Here is a 21,878-nt window from a genome sequence, read left to right as displayed (position 1 = left end):
GCTTTAATCTGCTGAGCTATTTGGCTGGCCCTTGAAAAGTAAGGTTTATGCTAATATCGTTTGGATAATTGAATGCCTAATCTTGTACTCTGAGTAACTAATTTAAATATAACAATATCTACTATATTAACCATTGTTACTCTACTTTATCTTGCTTTGAAATTTTATTTCACTTTTTTTTTTCTCTTTAAAAAAAGTTTGGTAATCATTCTGAAAGAAAGAAATCCTCAAAGATGAAGAATATATTGTAAGGAAGGGATAGGAGGGTGGAAAATGCTGAGGAGGTGTGATAAGGAAAAGATGGAAATACAGAATAAAATAATACTTGGGGTATAAAGTAAGCTCATAATCTAATTTTACATTCATTACTTTATTTGCATATAAAAAGCTTGTCAGGGAACTTAATTCCTTATAGACATCAAAGCAAAAGGGCATCTTTCAGGGAATTAAAAGGCAATAAAGGAAACATTTAAAAGTCAAGTTATTTTCCTACTTTTTAAAAAAGTATCAGTTATTTAATTAGGTTCTTAGTAAGAAATTTAGAACACGAATTTATGAGGCTAAATTCTATTTGCCAGAGCAAAAATGGATCACAGGTAGCCCTGGACATGAGGAACAGCTTTGATTTTTGTTAAAATCTGTGAGTCCACCACTTTCTGATTCACCTTGCGCTACTGTGAAATCTGGTGTCTTTCTTGGTGTCGAAGACCTCATCCTCCTGGTATCTGGATTTCCATAGCTGCTTCTTGAAGTAAGCATCAGTGAGGTGTTTGGGTTTTTTCACTTTGCTGATATTAATTTTTGTATGGGTTACAATGACAAATTTCTGGTGTGTTCTTCATAGAGGAACACGACTAAGGCTAAGAGGCCCAGTCACAAATAGCAAGCCACTGGCCAACTGCGTCAGGAAGCCCACTCTCTTGCCTCTGTGATGCCCGGTAAGGATGATCAAGATGGTGCTGGGAGTGATGCTAGTCAAGGTTTCTGCACATGCCGACTGAAGGGTTTCTTGCCATGGCTCAAGAGCTTTCAGGGTACATCTTCAGCAGGGTAGTATCGAGGCATTTTTCAAAGCTTAACTACCCGGGTACCTCCATTCTTGTCCCCACCAACTGGTTTTGTGACTGTAGCAAGAACTTTCACCTTTTTCTTCTCAACTTTTGATTTAGTGGCTGTGCACTTTCTCTTTTACAAAGCCTTGTGGAATACATAGCAGATTGGGAGTATCTACCAATTCCTCTAACCAGGACAGGATTTCAACTGCAAAGGGGCTCCGCTTCTTGGACTTTTTTGCCTTCACCTTACCCTTTTTACCAGTGCCACTGGCAGCAGCCTTCTGGGCTTCGGATTTCTTCTCTTTAGTGTCTGGTTTCTCAGTTTTTTCGCTCACCATCTTGCAAGATGAGAAAGAGCTATTTTCCTATTTGGATGAAAATGTCTTCATAACTACAAAAATGAAAACCATGTATAAATCCTTGGTTTCTGTGACTGAAAGTTGGCAAAAGCACTGAATGTGTCTAAATTTAATTGTTTTTACTCATACCTGGGCATCCAATTCAGCTAATATTTGGATGTGTAATAAAATAATGAACTATTTGATTCACAAATTACGTATGTCTTCCATAAAATTTTTGTCTTTAAACAAAATTGTAATTTATGATGTTATAAGCAAGATTTTCACATAGTTATTAACACATGTCATTTGACTTTTTTTTTTTAGTTTAGCTCTTTGACAGTTTTTTCCATTGTCATTTTCTTTTCTTGAGGCAAAAGTAAGTGTAGTTTAGGCTAGTCTTGAACTACTGTGTAGCTCAGAATGGCCTTGGACTTGTGGTGAGCTTCCTGCCCTAGCCTTCCAAGTGATAGGATTATAGGTATGTGCCTCCACGCCCTGGTAATTTTTTAACAATCAGTTTTGACTTGAGAAATCTTCACTGTGCTGAGACAGGTAAAATAAATCATGAAATTTATACAGCATACTCAAACATGTATTTCATATGTTATCATAGAGAACTAATTAATTTTATCACATAAACTACTTACCACTGTATCATTTTTTATTCCATTTCTTAAATCCATACAATAATGAAAATAAATAGTATCATACATCTATGTCCACAAGCAGAGGGGATGTAGGAAACTACACATGCCTGTAGTTTCATTACTCCGGGAGACTGAGCCCAAAGCAGTTAATTTAAGCCCAGCCTGAACAATTTAGAAATTTAGCGAGACCCTGTTTTAAAATAGAAAATAAGGGCCAGGGCAGCTCAGTGTGAAGGTCCTGGGTTCAACCATAGCACAGGGTGGATGGGGGAGGGATTAGAATGTTTTAATTACTTTTTGTTGCAGAGACAAAATAATGGACATACAAAGTTAAAGAAGGAAAGGTTTGTTTTTGGCTCAATTCGTAGATATTTCAGTGCATTATCAGCTGGCTCCAAGGTGGGGTGGCCTTCTGCTTCTAGAAACAGCCTGTGGAAGCAGAAGAAAGCAGAAGAATCCAAGCAGCAAGTGGTGAGTGACACGCCTCTTTCCATCTCTTATACCCTGCCCAGGCTACACACCCCTAGGGCACTGCATCTCTGATCCCAGCATCATACGCTTCATTTATTTTATTTTATTTTATTATTTATATTTTTAGGGAAGGGTGTACAGGATGTTCAGGGTCTCACTACTAGATTGGACTCTTAGTGATCCACCTGTTTACAGCCTCCCAAGAGCTGGGATTACAGGTGTACGCCAACACACCCAGTCTCAATTGCTGTCCCAGTGTGCCCAAGGGGCAGGACTGGCACGGCAGGCCTGGGGATCGAACCCTTGGCCCCATCTGCTGAGCTATTTGGCCACATGTTTTTTTTTTTTTTTTTTTTTAATTTTAAAGAGAAAAAAACACCTTAAATTTCAAAATAAGATAATAGGAGGGTGACAATGCTTATTAATACATTGAATATTGTTATCTTTAAATGAGTTACTCAAAGTACAACATATGGGCACTTAATTGTCAAACAATATTAGCACAAACCTTTTTTTTTCAATTAAATAGAAATTAGTATAACTATCTGAAGTACCTTGTATATATAATATATAATATATTATGTGTATATATTATTTTTTTTCTTTTCCTATCCCATTTTTCTCCTTTCCTCCATCCCAGTTTCTCTTCCCTTTTGAGTAGTTTCTTCCCACTTCACAAGATCTACTGTATATTTTGGGTCTTATTTGCTCTTTTAGCTTCTCATCTAGGCAGACATTATGGTTCCACATGTGCTTCTGGTTTACATCACTTATAAGTATGGTCTCAAGTTGCATCCATTTACCTATAAAAGTCTCAAATCTATCTTTCCTTATGGCTCAGGAGTACTCCATTGCATAAAACTGGGTTTTTTAATCCATTCCTCATTGATGGGCATTTGGTTTGTTTCCAAGGAGGAAACAAATTTGTTGCTATAAGCATGGGTGCACATATATCATTGTGGTACAGTATTTAAAAAACTATTTATTTTGATACAGGTTCTTGCTATGTAGTTCAGACTTGTAGTGATCCTCCTGTTTCAGCGTCCTCAGTGCTGGGATTATAGGCAGGCACCACCACACCCAGTTTTGGGGCCTGTAAGGCATGTGGTACCAGGGCTCGAACTTGGGTTGTCGCACTTGCCAGGCAGACACTTAGTCTGCAGAGATATCTCTGCAGCCCCAGGTACAGTGTTTTTGAATTTTCTGGGAATATACCCACCCAGAAGCTGGGTAAAATCAGACCTGCATTCCTAGTTTTTTGAGGAATCTCCACACTGATTTCCACAGTATCGCACACTTTAGATACATCCACCTCTGAAAAGCCCACCTATTACTACGTGGGTTTCGGTGTGGTGGGGGGGAGACATCTAGACAAGAGCCCTAAAAATAGAGTAAGTTTAATTTTAGGAATATCATGTTTAGTGCTGTGTGTTAGTTAAGAATACAGTAGTGCATGAAGACAAAACTTCCAATGGTTCTCAGTTTTTCTTCTGACAAAGTAAATATCCCTGGATCACCGACAGTGATATTCAATATAGAGGAGTGAAAAAGTAGTATCTCTCCAGAACCAAACCACAAGCCAAATATTTTCATTCTGACCATTTCCTTGTTGTTGAAGTATCCCATGTGTTAGAACGTGTAAGAAGAAAGGCCACTTTGGAGTGAGGTATACAAATTGCCTTACACAAAGTTGGAATGAATAAATGTAATTATTATGTATTGCAAACAAAATAAGTGGCATGTAGTGAGTAGACAGAAGTTAGTATGCTGGGAGTAAATGAAAAATGAACTGACTCCAGAATAATGGGGTCACCACAACAGTCAGTGGGGAGGCAGATTTGAGAAACCAATTAGTTCCAGTGTTTACAGAGATGAAAGTGATCACTAGTCATACCAGCTGATACACCTGATATCAATGCTCTTCTTTGAGGATCCATGGGGAGCTTTCCAGAATTGCCTTAAACCCAACATGAGAATGCTCTCAAGTGTACATTTACAATTAAGTTTCAGAAATAATTATTAACATAAAATAAGCTTAAGACTCATAAGACAACAGGTACTGTGATGAGTTTTATATTTCTAGAAAGAGGCAAATAAGATAATGAGCAAGATATGCTCCTCTGCTAAAATTTTTAAACAAATTTTCCCTTTGAAATATATGAAATAGGGCCGGTGAGATAGCTCAGTGGACTAAGTGCCTGCTTAGGCAAGTGCAGGGACTGGGACTCAACCCTCCCCACACCCCTGCTCCAGGACACTAAGTCAGCCACTGAGTCTGGGCATGGTGGCATGCCAGACATTGAGGCTTAATAGATTATAGAAGAAATGGAATTATTAAATAATACTAAAGGGACTCAATTGCTTTTCTTTCAAAATGTCTCATTAACTTCCATAGAAACTATACTTTTGCAACACCTTTGCTTTAAGGAAGCCAGTTAGAGATGTTTTCTTCTTTAAAGTTTAAATGTGCTATGAAACTCCCATCTCCTATGTTGACAACAGGGTTACGTGATATTAATATATGAAGTAAGGTTGTCTTAGAGTTCTGAAGCATGACTTCACAAGCTTCGGAGTAATGCCAGTGCATGGTGAAAACTTTACAATCTGTTTTCTTTTCTAACTCTTATACCATAGGACTTATTCTTATAGTTGCTTTTCAGCACTGATGTTATATATATATATATATATATATATATATATATATATTTTGTCATTTACTTGCTCAGCATTGATGTTATTATTAGAGTTTTGGAAGTGATAATTAATCATGACTTTTTCTTAACTGATGTTTAGAAATGAATAAGATGTGGGAGTCAGAAAGGAAAAAGAGTACCAGCTTTATAATTGATAAAAGTGGGCTTAGCTATGTAGCCATAAGGCTTTTCTTGAATCATGACTAGCTTTGGTATAAGTGAAAAAAACTAGTTTAAACAAGGGATACAGAATTTCTCTTCTAAAGGTTCTGAAGTGTTGAACAGGTCCAGCAGCATTTCTAGAGTATCAGAGACCTACACTCCTCTCTGTGTTGTTGATTTGCCATGTATGACCATTTCTCAGGGTCACCTGGAGTCCAGAATTGTTATCTCCATTCCAGCCATCAAGCATGCACTCCAGTTTAAAGGAAACCAAAAAGGAAGGGCAACTTATCTCCACTGAAGCACACACTAATTCTGATTATATCTCATTATCTAGAACACAAATCACTTAGTCACATATAAATAACCAAGTAAGTATTCTGGGTAGTCACACAACCAGAACAAAATGAGAATTATTATAATAGGGGGAAAATACTATTGGTGGACAACTCAGAATCTATCTCATATTCTTTTTTTTAAAATGTATTTGTACAGGGTCTATAAGGTCTCACTACACAGATTGGACTCATGATCCTCCTGACTTTCAGCCTCCCAAGAACTGGGATTACAGGTGCACACCACCACACCCAGTCTCAATTGTTGTCTCAGGACTTCAGGGACAGGGCTGGCACAGCAGGCTGGAGATTGAACCCCTTGCCCCTATGTCTGCCTATGCAGGCACTTTAATTCACTGAGTTATCTGGCTGTCCACATTCTTGAGTTAAACATATGCATGAAGGTGCAGGCAAGGCTGAGAACCAAGTAGCCTCCCTTACAGGAAGGCAGCACTGCTCATTACACAGCAGAATTACCTGGAGGGCAAACTGCTCCCAGAAGGTGAACCCAGAAGCCAGGAGGCCACACAGGCTTGGTTCCCTCTTGTTTCTCACTGAGGAGAATTCCTAATTGATGTTCGGCTTTTCTAAGGGGCAGTATAATGAGCTGTCATAAGGCAGGAAACCAGTGCACAGTTTAGCACCACAGTAACAAGGTTTTCTTAGTTTCCCATTATCTGGCCTTTCTATGTCTTCACTGTCTGCTAGGTTAAGAAATCTTCCTGAATAGTCATAGGAGAGTTCTTCTCCTGGCAAAATGTCTTTAGCTGCAAAAAGTGCTAACTTAGGTACCATTGAGTCAACTCGAACAGGAATCATCAACAAGTTTGGCTCACAAGAATGATTTAGGAATCTTCCAATATTTCCTATATAGGTAGGGTCAACAAATGTTTCCATTATCTGTCCATTGTAAATATGTTCCCTAATGGCTATAATGTAATTTGAGTCATGTTTTGTTTGTAGGCTAATTCTTCTTTGTACTTCAGAGAATCCTAAAACTTCACCAGCATATTCACAGACAAACTTTCCTTTTGGTATAAGTTCCAAGGTACGAAGCCCCCAGCCTTTTTTATCTGTTTTGAACACCTGCAGGTAGAACTGGAGACCCCTCTGGACCACTCTGTTTCTGCAGTGGTCAGCACACTGGCACAGGACATTGCATTCAAAGACAGGCTTGGCATACTCTGCTTCTGAACCTGTATGTTTAAGGCACAGATTATCATCATAGGTGTCTTCATGGCGGAGACAGGAGCAAGTTCCAGGGAAACAGGGCGCTTTGACACAGATGCATCCAGGAAAGGTTATCTGTGAGGGATCAGTGTCTGCTCCAGGTCCAACTACATGATCAGGGGTGTACTGTAAAAGATAGAAATATTGTAAGTTAGCTTGAGCATACCATGATCAAGCAGCTTTTTGATAGGATATTTCCTAAGTTCAACATATATAAAAACAGGAAAAAAACAAAACACAAAGCATAAAAATATTGCCCCCAAAATCTCTCCACAGTTTAAAAAATAGGGGCTGGTGAGATGGCTCAGTGGTCTAAAGCACCTACTTAAAACAAGCTTAGCAAAGCACAGGGACCGCGGTTCAATCCCACAGCACCATATGTCAGCCAGCCCCGCCCCCTGGTGGGCTGAGCTGGCCACACACACACACATAAATTAAAAACAAAACAAAACAAAAAAAAAACTAAGTTTTAGACTTAAAATTTTGTGGTTTTGTTGAATAAAGATAACAGAAACAGTGTTTTGTTCCCTTTTTCAGAAACTGAAAGCTTTGGAATTCATTGTTTCTCTTTTAGCTTTGGATGTCAGAACAGCCATGTATTTGTACACAGCTCAGTATTTTATCCTTATATTTTCATATTTATCTGATAATGCACATACATATTTTTATTTATTTATTTTGTTTTTCACATACATATTTTTTTGTAAGTTATTTGGGGTCCTTTTAGGAAATAAGAAAGTCCTAAGTGATAAATAAATTAATTATGGACAGAATTCCAAACAATGGCATTTATTTGATAATACTTAAAATTTTTGATGTATCATATACATGTAAAGAACTTCTGGGTTTGTTTATTTTTGGTATGGGACATTCAACCTAGGGTTACTCTAGGACATCTGCAGCAACATTTCCAGGCTCCACCCAACCTTTTAAAAATATGTATTTTTAGTCAGGTCTCATGAGGTTTCCCAGGAGGAACTAAAATTTGCAATCCTTGTGCCCTAGCCTCTGTAAATACGGGGATTATAAGTGTGCACCATGTGTCCAGCTGAAATTCTTATTAAATGAGAAACAGGTAATATGAAAATAATTCTGGGTATTTATTTATTTTTGTGGACCCGGGGATTGACCTTAGGCCTTTGCACTTGACAGGGAAGCACTTATTCTGCTCAGCCATCTCCCCGGCCCCAATTCTGGGTGTTTTAAATGTACTTGTATTTTAAAAACATTACATTTGAAAACTTCTGGGAAGATGGTGTAGTGGTGAACAGCAAAGGAATAGCCTCTGAGATTTGGTGTCCAGATACTGGAATACAGGAACATGAGGAAGAGAAGGAGTGAAGTGGGTCCCCAGGACCCAGAAAAGATCTGAAGTGAGAATTGGAGCCCAAAGAGAAAGCAAAAAGAGAGATTTCAGTGCAAGAGGGAGGTGGCCCTGACTCAACGCATGGGTCTGGTGACTTGAACCTGCAATGTACAGGGACTGGAGAATGCATAGCACTCCATGGAGAAACACAACAGTGAAATGGACACAGTGGACTTAGTGGCTTGTGTGTTATTTGGGTTCACATGTCCTTCAGGAACGGGAAGTGACTGGCCAGTAGCCATCTTGGAGAAAGGCCAACATAGTTCAGAACTCAAAGAAGCTGTGGGCTGGCTCCATCTGGAAGCTCCCAGTGCCAGGGTGAGGCAGAACCAAGTTCAAATTAGAAGGAGGTCAAAGAGCTGAGTTCAAGTTGGCAAGAGGTATACAGAGTGTTGTAAGCAGAGTAAATTAGATACCAGCCTCACTGCCAGAAAGTAGCCTGAACTTCAGTGGAATTAAAGGTGCAGGCTTGCTGCGATTGTCCACCACTCCTTGTAACTCTATAGTTGGCTTGCTGGGATTAATCAACATGATTCTGGGATCTGCCTGCTCACTCTGTTTCAGCAGAGACACCTCCTGAAGTGGACTAATTTTCTTCTTGATCTTGTTTTTCTGTGTGAACAGTTTTATATGTCTTGTCATTCTGTTCTTGTTTTTCTTTCTTTCTTTTCTTCCTCTCCTGTCTTCATCACCAGTTTCCCTTTGTCTTTCATACTTGATTCTAATTTCTTCCTCTTCTATTTCTCTATCTTTACCCCTAAACCCTTTAAAATTTTCTCCACTGAGGCTAAATATGCCATGTTGAAGGCATATATACAATTTTCTGTCTGAGATTTTGTTACATAACCACAAATATAGTTCATGTGGTTGGTGGCAAATCAAGTTACCACAGTTTGTTATTTTCTAGGCTGCACTGGATGCTATTGTTATTCTTGATGGTACTACAACAAAAAGTAGTACCTTAGCCAAAGTAACATAATTGTTTTGATAGATATTCTTTCTGGTATGCCAAGATGGAGAAAGTGTAAATGTCATAAACAGTACTACACATTAGTGCCAAAGAACCAGGGACTAGGCCAAATAGGCAGCAACTTCTCATCCCCAATAAATTGCATGGGTAAGATCTTGTAACAGACTCAAAACCCAAAAGCCAGCTAAACCTGGAAGACATCTCTGAGAAGAAGTAGTCATTTCTTAGGGTTTTAAATACTAGCAGTTAAGTTACCTGCCATAAGCAATTTATAAGCATCAACCCAGGAATTAAATGTAAATAAGAGAAAATACTTAAGCAAGATGGACAGACTTCCAGGTCACCAAAGGAAAATGCAGGAGGCAGTGAGGTGGAACAATTTGAAAGCCACCCCTGTGGAGTCCCTGAAGTGATAACAGCAGAAATTATAAAGCAGATGAGTGAGGCTCTAGGAAAAACATCAAATCAGAAATACTCTCTCAGGCAGTTACAGAGATGGTGACCATAATGAAAGATGTGCTTTGTGACTCTAGAGCACACACAGATTTAAAAATAGAGGAGTTTAGAAAAAAATGATTGAAAACATGAACATCCAGAAAAGGAAAAATAAAAAAATGGAATCCACAAAACAGACTCAAACAAATATTCAGGATATTAAAAATTCCACTGAAAGTATCCATAGCAGTATGAGCCAATGTGAGGACAGAATATGAGATATAGAAGACAAGATTGTGGTTAGTGATGATGCAAAAAAGGATTTCTTAAAAAAAATAGAATAGGGCCGTGAAAAATTATCCAACAGCTGCTAGACGATGTCAAAAAGAATAGCATAAGATTGATCAGAGTCAATGAAACAGCAGGAGATAGCACAAATGACATGAAAAATTTGTTCACAGAAGTAACAGTCAAAACATGGGGGAAAAATCTGACAAACGGATAGATGAGGTATACAGAACTCCAATTAGCTATGACTAAAAAAAAAAAAAAAAAAAAAATCTACACCAAGGCATACAATAGACAAGATTCAAGAAACTCAATCCAAGAACACAGTATTAAACAGAGAAAAGAACAAATTACGTATAAAAGAAAGCTCATCTGAATCATAGGAGACTTCACAACACAAATGTTCAAGGAAAGCTTCAAGTATTTCAAGGCCTAAAATAAAACAACCTCCAACCCAGACTGATATACCCTGTAAAACTATCTTTCAAAACTAATGGAGAAATAAGATACTTCCATGATAAAGAACATTTAAGGAAATTTATGATCACCAAACTAGCACTCCAAAATATTCTGAAAGACATTCTAGAAAGAGTCAGTGAAAACTACAGCTCCATGAATCTCAACAGAATAAATCCAGGCAAGGCAAGTAATTGAATAGAGGGAACAAAAAGGGAAGCAAGAATAGGAATAATAACATGACAATGATATATCAGTTATAATCATAAATGTAAATGATCTCAATACATCAAAAAGACAAAAAGATTGGAAGAATAGATCAACAAGCAAGATCCAATAATACGCTGCATATAACACAGTTAATTCAAAAAGCAATTCAGAGACAGAAAGTTAAAGGATAGAATACAACACTCTATGCAACAGGAGCCCAGAAAAAAGAGTTGAGAAGTAGAGACTGAGTAAGAGACAAAGAAGGTCACCACTTCTTTGTAAAGGGAACAGTCCTAAGTATATACACAACAAGTACCAGTGCATCCAACTATGGATATGAAAAAAATCAAATGAGCACTAATACAGTCATAATGGAGGATCTCAATACCTCACTGTCACAAATAGATACAACAAATAAGACAAAAGTTCAGCAAGGAAATATTGCAGCTGACACAAATTTTTGAACAAATGGACCTAGTAGATGTCTACATTCCAACTCACATCAGAATACACATTCTTCTTAGCTGCACATGGGAAAGTCTCCAAAACAGTCCACATATTATCTCATAGAACATGTTTAAGTAAATTAAAAGGAACTAAAATTATCTTGTGCATGGTATCAGACCATAGTGCAATGAAGTTAGAAATCAATGGCAAAACAAACCATAAAGGGTGTGGTGGTACGCACTTGTATCACAGCACTTAGAAGGCTGAGGCATGAGGACCTTTGTGAGTTCAAAGCCAGCCTGGGCTACAAAGTGAGCAAATGTTAGCCTAAACTGCATATGAAGTCTGTCTCAAAAAGACAAAAAAAAAAAAAAAAAAAAAATCACAAAAACTTCATAAACATACAGAAACTAAATTACACCCTCCAGAAAAACCAATGTGTCACAGATAAAATTAAAGAATAAATTAGTTTCTACAATTAAATGATAATGCTCACACAACATACTGGAACATAAAGGATGCAATAGAAGCAGGGCTATGAGAGAAATATATTGTTGAGTTTCCATATCAGAAAAACAGACCAAGGGCAAACAAGTAACCTAATTTTGAACCTCAGCCTTCTAGAAAAAGAAGAGCAGATCAAATCCAAAGCTTGTATGAAGGAAGAAATCAGAAAGATCAGAGAAAAAGTTAATGCAACTGAGACTAAGAAGACACTACAAAGAATCAACAATGCAAAGAGTTATTAAAAACTAAATAAATAAAAATAAAAATCCTTTTGAATAATAAGCACTATTGTTATATCACTTATCATGAATACATTTAATAAAGCCAATGTGATATTTTAGTGCACATGTAGTACTTTATGGCTGGTACTGAATAATGGATCTCCTTTAACCTGACAGCACTGCCAGACTTGTGGGTCAAAAGATTTTAAGCTATTACTATGACTAAAATATATCTAAACCTTTAGATTATGTACTATTAGTATAACAAAGTGGGGCCTGATAACAGTAGAAAATTCCTTTATTGATGAGTAGATTTTGTCCATTTTCCCAATTACATATCAAATGTATTTGATTCATAAACTAACACATTCAGAAGCTTCATTATTTTTAAAGTAACCTAACTTTCCTTTAGTTTCTTTCATTTTCCTACAGGAACAAGCATACAACAATTGAAAGAAAAAAAAATCTAAGCTAATAAAAAGAAAACACTATATGAACTTTTCTATTCTACTTCTACATTCCTTCACTTATTTTAGATATTGTACAAGAAGACATAAATATATTAACCTGCCTCACTCTCAGCTAACATTCTTGGTAGAACTCCTTAAAGCCCTTCTGCTGTTTCTTACTGCAATGACAGAACCCATTTGTGCAACTGTTTTTCTTCTTGGTTTACTCAGGTTCTCAGATCTTCAATCTTCAACTTGTCAAAGGTTTTAATCACCTATGCTATAGAAAGTTAAGAGGAAAGTCAGCCACAAACTCATAGCTGCAGTTAGCTCATTAGTGGGAATCTCCCCCTTATTCCTGAGCACTGATCCATATATCAGTCACCTGCCTACTACAGCTAGTAGAGCTCAAGTTGTTTATTTAGATAAGCATCAAAGTTTAGGATGCTGATCTGTACATAAGAGACCTTTGATCCTGTGCACCTTGATTTAGAAATCAAACTGGAACACTAACAAGAAAGATTTGCCTTTCCTCTATGTTCTGGTCTCAGCAAGCCCGGAAATACCAAGAGCCAACTTCCTGGTAGTTTAGAAACTCTTTCTGTTCTGGATGAAAGTAGAAGTAGAAAAACATGAAAGTGTAACCAAAAAGCACAGTGACGTTTTATAAATCACAACATCGATGTTAAATTAAAAAAAAAAAAGAGTTAGTTGTCTGAAAGATTAAATAAAACTGACAAACCATTAGGCAAACTAAACAAAAAAAGACAGAAAAGCCCCAACTCCATGCAATTAGGAAAAGGATAAAATCACATGGAGATCCTTCAGAAATCCAGAAGATCGTCAATGCCTACTTCAAGGACCTGTATTGTACTAAATTGGAAAACACATAAAAAATTGACAGATTCCTTACATATGAATTACCAAAGCTGAATCAAGGAGATATAAAAATTCTAGGTAAGCCAATATCAGACAATAAAATGAAAGATGTAATTAAAAACCCAACAAAATTCCAATCCCTGATGGGTTCACTAATTAATTTTACAATAAATTTAGAGAACAGTTAATGTCACTACTTTTTAAACTCTTTCATGAAATTGAAAGGGAAGCAATACTAAGTCACTCCTGGAAGGAAGCATTATGCTCAGACAAGATCTAACCAAAAAAGACAGCTTCATGACAATCTCTCTAATGAACATAGATACAAAAATTCTCAATAAGATACTGGCAAACAGAATGTAGCAAATCATCTAGAAGATTTATACATCAAGTAGGATTAATTTCAGGGATCCAGGGATGACTCAACATATGCAGATCAATAAATACACTGTATTAACAGAGCCAACAATTAAAACCATATGATTATCTTAGTAGATGCAGAAAAAGCATTTGACAAAATCCATTTATGCTTAAAAAAAACCCTACAGAAAATTGGAATAGATGATCTTTATCTCAATCTTGACAAAAGCCTTCTATGACAAACCAGCAACTAATGTCATACTAAATGTACAAAAACAGAAGGCTTTCACTTTAAAATCAGGAACAACATAAGGATGCCTACTATCATCACTCTTATTCAATATACTTTTGGGAACACTAGCCATAGCAATTATACAAGAGAAAGAGAAAAAAGGAATAAGGACCAGTAAGAAAAAAGTTTTTATTTGTGGAAGAATGATACTCTACATGAAGCCCCCCAAACTTCCCCAAAAGACTTCTAGATGTAATAACCAACTTCAGTAGCACTGCTGGATACAAAGTTAACACTCAAAAATCAATAGGATTCCTGTATACAAATAACAAACTCAGTGAGTGAAATTAGAGAAGCCATACCTTTCACAGTGTCAAATAAGAAAAAGGAAAGAAATACCTAGGAATAATCTAACAAAGGAAATTAAAAAACTCTACATTGAAAACTATAGTACTCTGAAAAAAGGAGATCAATAAATATATCAGAAAATGGAAAGACATCCCTTGCTCTTGAGTAGGAAAAACCAATATTGTAAAAATGGCCACAATTCCAAAATAGTTAGATTTAATGCAATCCCAATCAAAATACCAATAGTATGCCTTATGGAATTAAACAAAACAATCCTAAAATTCATTTAGAACTGTAAGACAACTAAAATTAGCAAAAACAATTCTGGGCAACAAGGCAAAGTAGGGGCATTAAAATCTCTGACTTAAAATCATACTACAAAGCTACTATAAGAACAGCATAATACTAGGAAAAAAAGAAAAGAGGATCAATGGAACAGATTAGAAGATGCAAAAATAACTCCAAATATACTTGGCTACCTTGAAAAAGGTGTCAAGCACATTCATTGCAAGATAGCCTCTTTACTAAATGGTGCTGGAAAAACTTGCTTTTCAAATGCAGAAGATTAAAGCTAAACCTACATCTTTCACCTTGCACTAAACTAAAATGGATCAAAATGTAAATATAAAAAACAAAAACATTGAATTTGCTGCAAGATAGAACAGGTAGAACTCTTTGAAGACAGGTGTAGGCAAAGTCTTTCTGAACAAAACTTCAATTGCACGGGAAATATTAGAATCAACAGCTGGAATCTTCTCTTAGGAAAAAGCTTTCGCATAGCAAGACAAACCCTCATTAAAGGCTGTTAGTATGCAGCGCCAGCAGTCATTCAGGTCAGAGCAGTTGTGTAAGGCACCAGTTGCATGACCTTTCACTTAGAAGTAGAACTCAAAGTAACTAGAGCAACGTTCATACTGTACATCTTTCCGAAAGTCTTTTATTAACATTATGTCTCCCACTCAAGCTTCAGAAAGACACTGAACAGGGTGTAGTCACACTCCCTGTGAAGGTCTGGTGGAGCTATGCTGTTAAGCACAGAACCCCATGTTTTTTAGTGCTGAGCTACAGGGAAGACTGACATCCTCTGTGCCAAGAGGAGGAGGGTGATGAGTGGGAGTGCTGTAAGGGCAGACCAATATTCTGTTCAAAAAGTGATTCGGGGGTGGAAAGTGAAAGAACTTTCTATTTGTGATTTCTCTGTATTGTTAGCAGGGATGCCCTAAAGGAATAAAGGAAAGTTTATAAAAGATATCTTTACTTGTCAAATTCGGTGAATGCTGGTTTTTTTTTTTTTTGGTTTTTTTCAGACTTATTTGTAAGCCATGCCTGGTGGTGCATGCCTATAATCCCAGAACACTGCAGCCTAAAGTAGGAGGATCAATGTAAATTCAAGGCTGGGTTAGGCTACAGAGTTCAAGGCCAGCCTGCATTACATAGTAAGACACTGTTCCAAAACAACAACCAACTCTCCCACAAACAAAAACACTTTCAATATTTCAAAGATTCTATGTTGAAACATAAATGGTCACCTGAACACTTTAAGAAGCAAATGAAGTAAAATAGTTTACTATATCTTTGTGAAACTTTTCATAAAGAATTCTTCTAAATTAATTTTTCAATGTGTATTTAAGATCATATATAAATCACTAAACTGTGCAGTGACTTTGTCGACACAGATAATTCCTTTTAAAATCAAATCTGATTTACTGCAGTTTTATAATCAGGAAAGTATATTATTCCTCGTTGAAAAACAGTAGCATTTGGCCTGAGCACAGTGATACATATCTATAAACCTAGTTACTCAGGCAGTTAAGGTAGGAGGATCTCAAATATGGGGTCAGCCTTGGCACCTTAAACAGATCCTTCCTGACCAAAAAAAAAAAAAAAAAAAAAGCTAGGGATGCAGCTTGGAGATTATTCCTAGTATTGTCCTCAAACCCATTGTATTTGCTGATTTTTACTTAATATGAAAAAAATGAATCTCAAATCTTATTTGGGATATTGTTTAAAATCTATCTTAAAATATTACTTTTTTTAAAGATTGGGGGGAATAGGTTGGGGTAGAGCTCTTCGCCTAGTTGCACAAGGCCCTGGGTTAGGTACCTAATACAAAGTGATATATCTTTAGAAGTTCTCCAGACTTAGCCTAAGCCTAGTTCTGGTAAGTGTGTGGGAGAGCTTCTGTGCTCCCCTGAACCCACTGAACCCCTCAAGATCCAGCCCAAGCCCAGAGTGGATTTAAAGTTTAATATATCAGTACTTGATGGAAAATACCTTTTCCATGTTATGTCTAAGATGTCTGATATCTCAAACTGCCTTAAGCTCAACTGCCTATGTTATAGGGTAATAATATAATTAAGCTTCTCTTCTGGAGGGTTAACAACTTAAGTTTGCAGACCAAACGTTAGAGAAAAAGAAAGGCTGCAACGACAGCCAACATTTTGGCCCTAGCCTTTCAAGGTCAGTGAGGACTCAGGACATAGGAGAACCTATACTGTAACATCCTATAACTCAGTTGTGTCCCAAATTTACTGATCAAGATTATAGGGTCACAGAGGAAAGTGATCGATGATGTAGAGTGTGCTTAAGGAGAGTCACATGGAGAGAACATATTCTCTCAGGCTTTCACAGAGAGCAAATTGGTCAAGCAATGGCTGTGACTCATCCACATGGCTGACACTGACAAAGGATCTACAAAGTGCAGTACATGGTTTCAGGGTAAACCCTGAGGGAATTTGACTGACCTTGTCAGATACAAAAGTTACATTTCATGTTATATAGATCTTGCTTTATCTTGGTCTTAACCATCTGACAGAAAATTATAAAAATGAGGTATAAAAAAGTAAAGCCATACTAATATGCTGAGCTGTAAAAGTCTCAAGTCAACAACTTCTGACATTGCCAGTCCTACGGATAACCCACCACTATTATAGACTACTGGACTATATTGGAATATTTTGCTGAATTCATGCACCTACAATATTTAAATGGAAATGGAATACCCATCTCTGACAAAACTAAACAAAAAAAGGGATACAAAGGAAGGACCATTTTGTATCCGTATATACAAAATAGGATAGATATACAGCTACTTTCTCTTAATTCAATGAGAACAAGGATTTGTACTAATAGTGTTTGAAAAGGATATCCCGTCTGCATCTTGTACTATGAATAATCACTACAAAGACAATATGCAATGTATTAATTATTGAAACTGTCCTATTAATCAGTTTTGAAACTGTCTCATTGCTATTTCTCAATAAATAAATAAAAAATAAAAAAATAAAAAATCAATAGACATTAACAAAAAAAGTTCTCCAAATTAAATGCATGAAATAAGTTAGTGATTTAGATTACAAATGGTAGCTAATGCCTAATGAACTTCAAATTATATAATCTAGTTAAATTTCCCATTTAAAGACAATGTACATCACTCTATCTTCATATATCTCCATTTTCTCCTTCATAAAAGGTCAGTAAAATATCATGCCAGAAAGATATTTTATTGAATCTAAAAAAATGAGTATTCTCAAGAATCATCTTTTGAAAACCTTGGTCTAATTTAATGTATGATTATGTGATTATTCATGTTTTCAAGTATGTGGCTACATATTGAAAAACTATTCTTTTTAGAAATAATCTGAGGACATTCATGTTACATTCCACTGAAATATTTATAAGCTTAGCAAACTGCTGAATTTTGTTTACTCGAAAGCTAAGAGAAAGTGAGGTTTCAAATTAGAGGAAGCTGACTTGACATTAAAGTCTTTTTTGCTCAGTTTTTTCTTTTAAGTCTTTTTATTTACTTACTTGGTACAGGGTCTTGTTATGCCACTTGGACTTATAGTGATCCTCCTGTTTCAGCCTCCCCAGAGCTGGGATTATAGACATGCACCACCATGCCTGGTTTTGGTGGCCAACACCACACAGGACCTGCACGGCATGCGGTACTTGGGATCAAACTCAGTAATGCATAATGCTTACATGTGTATATGTAACACATCTTTCCTTTTTTTTTAAATCCCTTTTTCCTTCTTTCCCTTCCTTCTCCCTCTATTTCAATCTCTTCCTTAGTGGAGAAAGATCTGTCTCCCTACTTCCTATTATGTTTTATTTTGCTCTTTGTTTATAATTTGGGATTTTCATATGAGAAATAATGAGATACTTAAGTTTGTGTGTCTTATTTCACTTAATATTATGAAAAGCCCCCCCCCCCTTTATGTATTTAGTACAGAGTCTACAGGGTCTCACTATGCAGATTGGACTTGTAGTGATTCTCCTGTTTTTCAGTCTTCCAAGTGCTGGGGTTTCAGGCACGTGCCACCACACCCAGTCTCAATCACCATCTCAGGGGGCCCTGGGGATGGGGCCGGTATGACATGCTGGGGATGGAACCCCTGTTTCTGCATCTGCCTAAGCAGGTGCTTTAATCCCCTGGGCTATCTGGCTGGCCCTGAAAAGACCCTATTTTTGTCTCAGTGGTTTGGCTAAAGGCAGCTGGACTGCGATCTAGAACCTGACAAAACATCGTTTTCTTTTCTGAGAAGTATTTGGTTCATGGGTGGGCATGTGACCTAAGTCATAATAATGAAATAGAATTCAGGGACTTCTAAATTAGAGAAAGCAGCACTCTTTCCATGGAGTTGGTAAACCATACTGTTTTCTCGGCATTCTCAAGTTTCCCACTTAAAGATGTACTGAATGTGTAGTCATCCATAAAAGGGAAAGTAGGAGGTCTGCAAAGGAAGAATGTGGTAGACAGAAATATGTGATCACAGTGTTAGAGTTCTTGAAGTAATCACTGTGGACTTTTCTGTTTTTGATTCAATTCCCTTTCTCTTTAGCTTCAGTCAGTCTGTATTACAAGTCTTAAAATTGATTCTTGATTGATATAACAGGTTGAGAGCTGATAATGATTCCAAAACACGGATGGGAAAGTTCATCAAAGATGTAAATGAGCAATGAGCAATGAGGTCTCCAATTAGGAAATGAGACTGGAGTAAAGCGTGTAGGAGGCCAGACAGGAAAGCTCTTGTCTATGGCCTATAAGGCAGGCCAAGCAGTGAAGGCTTCTTGTGCAGAACAGGGATTGTCTTGAAGGAGACACACAGAGAGCTAGGCTCTTTGAGCACATGATTTGGTAAGCTTCTGTTTAGCAACTATTAGGGATAATACTCATACTTAGGGGAGGTACCATGGACTTCAAATAACATTGTACTCAGCCTGTCACTTGACACTTTAAAAATACAAGCTTCTTAACATATTCTAATGAAACAGTACCTGTATTTAATTCTTTTTGTCAGAACTGGGGATTGCACTCAGGCCCTTGCACTTGCCAGGGAAGCGCTTATTCCACTGAGTCATCTCCCTGGCCCCCTATTTAATTCTTTTAGATATTATTTTTAGGTGTTTTATCATATATATTTCTGGGATATTACTTAATCCCTTTAAAAATCTCCTTATCTATTTCGTTTGTTCTATAAAGGGAAAAAATGAAAGAAGCCATGTAAAAACCTTACTCTAGTGATTGGCACAAATGTTCAATAAAAATTATGCGGGCCAAATAGCAGGGCAGTACAGAAAACAGTTCTGAGGTTAAATTTCCCAGTGTCAAACATATTCAAACGAAAATATGTCTAGGAATGAATTTCCTGTCCTCCATTATTTAGCATTTGAGTGGGGGAAAAGCCAAGAGCTGACCTACTCCAGACTTCTGTTACTCATTAATGAATATTAACTTATTACATATTATATATATATATATATATTTTTTTTTTTTTTTTTTCTGGGATTTGGAATCAGCCAGAAAAATACACAGGAGGACATAAAAACCAGGATTTAGGGGGAAGGAGAACCATTTCTTGCACTGCCAAATTATAAGCTTTATTTTTCTTCATATGTATCAAAACACAGAATTACTCATGTAAGAGTTGAGAATAAATGCAAACTGATCAGTGCAAAATGATGCCTCAGAAACTAGATCTATGAAGCACCATGTGGAGATTTCAAGTTTTTGACAGAAAAATTTTCAGTACACTATTATTATATTATTATTGTTTTTGTCTTTTTGAGACAGGGTGTGGCTATGCAGTTCAGGCTGGACTTGAGCCCAGGCTGGTCTCTAACTTTCAATGATCCTCTTGCTTCCCAAGTACTGTCAATAAACAATTATTATATAGAAGCCAAAATGGAAACAGAAAACATATTGAAGAGCAAATGTACTTTCATTTCTACTCTTGTCTGCAATTATTTCTTCTTAGAACTAGGCCAGCATTTATGGTTAATAACATGAACTCTGAGATATGAACATTATGGACTACTGGATATAATGTGTTAAATGTGAGGCTATCTCTCAAGGAAAAGCACAGTCATACGACTTGGGTACAGGGTGGAGGTGGAGGCAGGACCATCCACAGTCTAGGCACACAGCAGGTGCTCAGGTAGTACTTTTGTTTGAGTGCAGGTTCCTGATATCTTTTACCTGCGGTGAGATTTTTCTGAGTCAAGTTCTATATCAAGCAAGGTCCCAGAAACTGAAGTATGACTCCAAATAATATTTTGGGCTTAAAATCTGGGCCTCAATTCTGACTCTTAAGGAAATATTGTAAAATCTCCTTTCCTTTTTTGGTTGTGTTGAAACCCCAGCTACAAGATTCTTTGTACTTGGCTTCTAGCCTCCTAAGTTTGTTTCTGCTCCAAGCACTTATTAGGAGACCATGAGCCAGATAATTCTTGTCAAGGTCCAATTGAGGTCTTAAAAATAACCTTTGAAGCTGGTTTCAGAGACCTTAAAAATGATTAGATCTGACTCCTAGCTTAAGAAAATCAGTTAGTTTACTTTCTACTTGGCTTTCAACCCTAATGACATTACGAAATGGTTGCTTCCAACTGGAACATTCAAATGTTTTTTGCCTTTTCACACAGTAACCAAAAGCAAACCAGACACAAAGTTATTTTTACCTTAAGTTTTTCAGGTCTTAATTCTTATGTGTGTACATGCCTGTGAAAGCAAGGTTTAGAGCAAAAAAGCTTTTTAAATTTTTTTAAATTAAAAAAACCCTTTTATTTATTTAATTGGTACAGGTCTCGCTTTGCAGCTTGGACTTGTAGTGATCCTCCTGTCTCATGCTCCCCAGCACTGGAATTGCAGGAGTGTGTCACCACACCTGGTTTCGGTGGCTGGCATTGCTGCATGGCATGTAGTACTGGGAATCAAACCCTGGTCCTTTCACCTGCCAGGCAGGCACTTAGATTGCTGAGCTATCTCCAAAGCCCCAAACAAGCTATTATGACCATTTATAAGATTGGTTTTGTGCTCCCTGAATGTATAAAGAAAATTAATTGAAGGCAATTTAGAATATCTTTTAAATATATCAAGCGTGTTACATCTTGGTAATAACATCAACTCCTCGAGAAAGGGGTCCCTTTGTAATTCTAGTTCTATCCAGATAAGTGTATATACACAGGTAGCTAGAGAATTTTTATTTCAGTTTTCTGATGTTTATTTATGCCATCAACTTCAGGGCTAAGCATCAATCAAAAATCCTTTTGTTTCCTCTCCCATTTTTAAAACTAGACAAGTATTTAAAAGTGCATTTTTAAGAATATAATTAGCACATCTAACCTCATGATATTATGGCAATGATGATTAAATGATGCTACTGTAAAGATTTAAATATAGGAGGGGCTGGGGAGATGGCTCAGTAGGATAAGCGCTTGACTGGCAAACGCAAGGATCTGAGTTCAATCCCCGGTTCCGCAAAAAAAAAAAAAAAA

The 21,878-nt window shown here is 36.9% G+C and overlaps 1 protein-coding gene across 1 annotated transcript in view; it reads right to left on the bottom strand.

The window, feature by feature from the left end:
• Positions 1-6,000: 6,000 nt before the first annotated feature.
• LOC101586345 (histone-lysine N-methyltransferase SETMAR) overlaps positions 6,001-21,878 on the bottom strand; it is a 17,854-nt gene continuing 1,976 nt past the window's right edge. Inside the window, exon 2 of the mRNA XM_004648912.3 lies at positions 6,001-7,060. Coding sequence (XP_004648969.2) covers positions 6,272-7,060 — 789 coding nt within the window. The 3' untranslated portion in view covers positions 6,001-6,271. The remainder of the gene's footprint in view (positions 7,061-21,878) is intronic.

Source organism: Octodon degus, unplaced genomic scaffold, assembly GCF_000260255.1.
Source record: "Octodon degus isolate 3935 unplaced genomic scaffold, OctDeg1.0 scaffold00030, whole genome shotgun sequence".
Taxonomy (NCBI): domain Eukaryota; kingdom Metazoa; phylum Chordata; class Mammalia; order Rodentia; family Octodontidae; genus Octodon; species Octodon degus.
The sequence above is the reverse complement of the archived record's forward strand: the minus strand, read 5'-3'. Positions and strand labels throughout refer to the sequence as shown.